Source organism: Sinocyclocheilus grahami, unplaced genomic scaffold (genome assembly GCF_001515645.1).
Source record: "Sinocyclocheilus grahami isolate Dianchi unplaced genomic scaffold, SAMN03320097.WGS_v1.1 scaffold91.1, whole genome shotgun sequence".
Taxonomy (NCBI): domain Eukaryota; kingdom Metazoa; phylum Chordata; class Actinopteri; order Cypriniformes; family Cyprinidae; genus Sinocyclocheilus; species Sinocyclocheilus grahami.
In genome coordinates this window covers 743,220-748,534 of record NW_015505270.1, presented here as the reverse complement: position 1 = coordinate 748,534, position 5,315 = coordinate 743,220, and the positions used below count along the sequence as shown (strand labels likewise).

Here is a 5,315-nt window from a genome sequence, read left to right as displayed (position 1 = left end):
ATACTTTCGCCAGATGTTTTCTCCACTGGTCCACTGCAGTTGTTGTTTTCAACCTATTCATAAGTTTAAAAAAGTTGCCAGAATGTTAAAATGAATTACAGAATACAATAAAACTTCCTCATCATCAACTTGATTAGCTAACATAAACTGAGCTACCTTAGTAAAGGACTCAGGTTTCTTTTTTGCTTTCTTCTTAGTGGAAAACAATTGATCGTATTCCTCTGTCCATTCTATGAGTCTTTTGCTAGGTTTTCTAATACGTTTGCATTCTGTGAAAAGCACAAACATTTTTGAGCCCACTTTAAAATTCCACAACTACATATTATCCTTAGATGATGTTAGCATGGATTACATTGAAATTTTACCTGTTGGGATGTCATTTTTTTGACAGTTGTCTTGAGTATTTTCAGATGCATTGATTGTAGTTTCCTTCCCAGGCACAAATGGACAAGACTTATTTGTATCACCCACCAAAACGTCACAATTTTCTGAGGGTAATTGTTCTGTTTCTTGAATACAAGTAACTTTGACTACATTTAACACTTTGTCACTGACTTGGTCAAACTTTTGCCAACGCTTTTTAGGCACATTAGCCGAGAACTTGGTGTCTGGTTCTTCTGAGGGCGGATGGTGCTCAGATATCAGTTTGTCAAATGTATCTTTTGAGTGGACATTTGCTGTGATCTCAGTGGTTTTCTTTTTTGAACAATTTTTTTTGCTAGGTCTTTGAGTATTTTTTGACACAGTAGAGGTCAGCTGAATTTCCGGGATCATATTTGTCCCAGACTTTGGTTTCATCTTCTGTTTTGATGGAGTTTTGCCCAGTTGACATTTTTGTTGATCCACTGTGCTTACTGTGTTCATCTCATCTTTTACGTCCAGAATCAGTGATGGCTCCTCTTTAATAAGTTCATTTACGGGTAACGGTTCTATTACCAATGTGGTTCCATCTTTTTCCCGGCTATCGTGCATATCCTTGAGCATCATTAGGAATGTGCTAAACTTATAGTTTGCATCAGGATGAAATGACAAAGGCTGGCCACTCTGTTCATTTGCTAATGATTTGAAGGTTATTTCTTTCATGTTTTCCACATCTTCCATCTTTAAGCGCAAAGATTGAGTAGAACTAGAAGATGAATCGGAAGCATGACTCTCTTGTTTGCATTTAGATGAATGAAAGGCAACAGGTGCTTGAGATATCAAAGAAGCTTCATCTTCAGATTTGACTAAATTTGCATCATCTTTACAACTCAGAAGATCCGATGATAACTGGGTGCGCATGTTACTTTTTGAGTCCACTTTCAGATCACATCTTGCTGTAGTTGGCATCTTCTGTGAAGGGACATGGTTGTCTACATCTGTTGTTTCAGGCATTGTAACAACAGAAAAAGATACACAATTCTCTGTTTCGACATTTGATGCTGACTCTTGGTTTACCAGTTGTTTCTTCATCCACTCAGCCTCCTCCATCGCCTTCAGTGCTCTTGTCATCAGTCGACTACTTGCTGGAAGGCACTTCACTCTCCTATCAAGAGCTTTCCTGGCTTCTGTAGATAGATGTTCAATTACGGTGATGTGATTGTCTTTGGGTTTCATGCTTGCGGAATCTGGCATCTTAATTTTACAAGATACCTTCCCAAAAGAACAGTTTACAGATTTAATGCCAGCACGACTAAGTCCCCCGTTGACCTGACCTTTCCCTGCTTTGCTAAACCAAAGGCCACCCTGGTTCTCCACGTTCTTCTTCACTTCTTTGTCATTTGTAATGGGAAGTTGACTTGAGGTTGAGTTTGATTGATTAACAGCGCAGTGCTTTGAAATTTGCTCAGTGCTTTTGGGACATCTGCGGATCTGTGGTACAGAATCAATGTCAGAGTAGGGACTGTCCAAAGTTTCCATAATCTTATCCTTCTCACAATTAAATTCCTCTGATTTTTTAAAATGTGTTGAAGACTTTCTCTGTTTCTTTTTGTTTTTAGACCCCTGATTATGTGGTAAGGTGTTCATGTGGTCTTTTTGTGCAACTGTTCCATTGGTTAGAGGACTAATGTTGGGTAATTCCACAGGCACAGACACTTTGTTTTCTGTGTTATTTGTAGTTCCTTCAGTGATTGTTTTGGTGAAGTCTGAGCAGAGAGTGGTGATCCTTGGCTTCTCCAGGAGAAGTGCCTCTGCTTCAACCACACTAGCTCTCCAAGAGTTCAGAAACCGCTTGGGTATCTGCAAAGTAACCCAAGAGTAACAATTTCACAAGGGTTTTAAAAAGATGTCACAATATCCATTTAATTGAAAGGACGTTTCAGAAATTACAGAATGTCTGGAGTTTTCGTCTTGTTGGCGTCCATTTCCTCTCACCATTGGGAGATTGTTAAACTGATATCCACCCACAAATATATGAGTAGATCGCTCAGGGACCCACGCCTGCTTTTCAGGTTCCCCAAATGTCTTGAGGAAATACTGCCGATTGGTCCTATCTGGTGGCTCTGAAACACAATCGCATCGTGGCCTAATGGTTAGAGGGTTGGACTCGTACCCCAAAGGTTGTGGGTTCAAGTCTCGTACCGGCAGGGATTGTAGGTGGGGGGAGTGAATGTACAGCACTCTCTCCCACCTCCAATACCATGACAGAGGTTCCCTTGAGCAAGACACCGAACCCCCAACTGCTCCCCGGGCACCGCAGCATAAATGGCTGTCCACTGCTCCATGTGTGTGTTCACTGCTGTGTGTTTGCACTTTGGATGGGTTAAATGCAGAGCACTAATTCCAAGTATGGCTCCCCATACTTGGCCACATGTCACTTTTATGTATTTTGGGGTGGATTATGTGGAAAAAAAAGCCATCGAAAATGTTGTGAATCTGGTTCATGAAGTTAGAAATGTGTGTTCTGTGGTTTTGTCTTCTGTGATTGTATACTTACCTTTAATTCTGTGGTAAACTCCCTCAACTGGGTGAACAGTCACCTGACATGGCCACCATGGTCTACGGTTGAATTTAGCCCATATTACTTCACCCTCCAAATATTTCACTGGTGGTGGAGTCTTTGTTTTCATTTTTTTTGTCTGCTGGTAGACATCATATATGAATGAGAATAATTTACAGCTGAATAGTTTCAGTATCACCTAAAAAAACATTTTTCATAAAATATTCAATATGATCCATTCTCTCCCCAAGCATAAGAACAGTTTCGAAATTGTAATTATTATGAAAATGTAAATTATTATGAAAATTCAGTTTCTAAGATTTTACATGTTCCTCATTTTAAAAGCTAGTGCCACAGTTGACAGTAGTATGAAGAGATATCTAAACAATATTTGTAGTGGTTTGATGTTGGGGATGGTGGGACAGAACCAGAACTTGCCATTATAATCCCAGCAGGCCTGCTCACAAGGGAAGAAAGCCCACAATCACTTGTAGACTTGTCTTCAAATACAGCTTCTTGCCCCAGAAATGAGCGACCCTTTGCAATTTTGCTTTTAGGCTTGACATCCAATTTTGTTGAGCCACACAAGGCTCTTTCCAGTTGAGATCCAGTCTCTGGATCCATAACTTCATCCTCGTCCTCATCTTCAAACAGAATTGACTCAAAGTGCAGTCCATTTGCAAACGGACTGGATGAGTCCAGACTAAAATCAGGACTGGGTGGGGACGTGCAGCTGTCAGTCAAAGCTGCATCCATTTTGAGACAGACGTGTCAACAACTCAGTCTGGCTACCACGCCCCCATCTGAGTTTCTTGTGTATGCACTGTCCCATAAGCCTTGTGGGTCCCTGTCAGGCAGAGGCAGGTCCTAAATCCCAAAGGTTAGATCGTTAAGGCTTCTCTACGGACGTTAAGTGAGTAAGCTTTTGCTCTTAGACTTTAACCCTTAGACAGATGAGACAGGAAGGGCCAGTGTTAAAGCCAAGTGTCTGTCTGCTGGTTGGTGATGTTTTCCATGTACTTTCAAGTGGATCAGGCACCTGTGGACAGGTACAGTTACTAAGAGTATGCACATGTGGGTGAATCATAATGGCATTGATTCCTACCTGAAAAACAAATTTGTGTATACAGATAAACATTCACTTCATCTATGTGTGTAAAAAACAATTAGAGTCATAGAGAGCATAACAATTCTAAAATGAATGCTGATAACAATACACACCACTAGTCAAAGTTTTCACTTGACTGAAAACATCTTTAAAATGAATTTAGATTTAAAGGCTTACAGTATGCTTAAATGCTTGAAATTAGATCAGCAGACAAATTAGTGCGTGCTTATTTGTGAATTCTTTAAAAATTGTAATCAAAATTTTGAATTGGAATAGGAATTGAAAAGGAATAGCAGTAATAGTAAATGAAAGCTGCCAACAAGTGCCCAGCATTGTTGTTTGCAAGTTTATGCCTTTTAACTACACATACAATATATAATTAATTTTATGTTTATATAATTACATATTTTCACTTATTTAATAATTATTAAGCTGAAAATCTTGGGCTATGATCAGGACTTTGTCTTGGCTATTCCAAAACATTACATTTCTTCTGCTTTAACCTTTCAATAGTAGACATACTTATGTGTTTAGAGTGGTGGTCTTGCTGCAGGAACACTTTATCATTCATCTTTAGGGAATGACATTTCTGGTATAAGGCAGAATTTATATTTCCAACAATGATGGCAAGAAGGGCAAAGCTGCCCAAACCATTATACCGCCACCACTGTGCTATATGGGTGGGATGAGGTTCCCATTATTAAAGTGTTTAGTTTTTGCCAACTGTTCATTAAAACCAAAAAGCTCTATTTTGGACACAAAATATTCTTCAATTAGTCTTCTATCTCATCCACATGGCCTTTGTAAAATTTCAGACGGGCAGCAATGTTCTTCTTGGTGCAGCAGCAATGTCCTTCCTGTCTACCTGATGGTGGGCTGACAAACCTTAGCCAATGTCCTGAAGATCTTACCCTGAGGTTCTTTGTGACCTCCTTGAATATCAGTCTATATGTCCAGCTTTTGGAGAGATTTTTGTAATTGTAATGTAAAGAAAGTGCACTTGTATTCTGTGAAGATTTTTGAAACCCCACTCTATAGAAATGTTTTGTAACCCTTTCCAATCACTTCTGACTCATTTTGCTTAACAAACAAGTGGATTACACAACATAAGTAAATGTAAATATTTGTGTATCATTTATTTAATTGGATCTCTGTGTGGGCCTGCTGCTTTCCGCTTCGCCTGAACAGCGCCGCACCTGACAGAACATACACCCGAGCTCCAAATTTCCCAATCTCATTTATAATCTATAACCTTAATATTCTTTCTCTGTCAATTTTAAAGCGAGC

General features: G+C 39.4%; 1 protein-coding gene across 1 annotated transcript in view; it reads right to left on the bottom strand.

Annotated features, from left to right (window-relative positions):
- LOC107587263 (histone-lysine N-methyltransferase, H3 lysine-36 and H4 lysine-20 specific-like) overlaps positions 1–4,008 on the bottom strand; it is an 8,588-nt gene extending 4,580 nt beyond the window's left edge. Inside the window, exons 1-6 of the mRNA XM_016274981.1 lie at positions 3,359–4,008; positions 2,918–3,059; positions 2,356–2,483; positions 366–2,220; positions 157–269; positions 5–53 (exon numbers count right to left, since the gene is read on the bottom strand). Coding sequence (XP_016130467.1) covers positions 5–53; positions 157–269; positions 366–2,220; positions 2,356–2,483; positions 2,918–3,059; positions 3,359–3,676 — 2,605 coding nt within the window. The 5' untranslated portion in view covers positions 3,677–4,008. The remainder of the gene's footprint in view (positions 1–4; positions 54–156; positions 270–365; positions 2,221–2,355; positions 2,484–2,917; positions 3,060–3,358) is intronic.
- Positions 4,009–5,315: the final 1,307 nt, after the last annotated feature.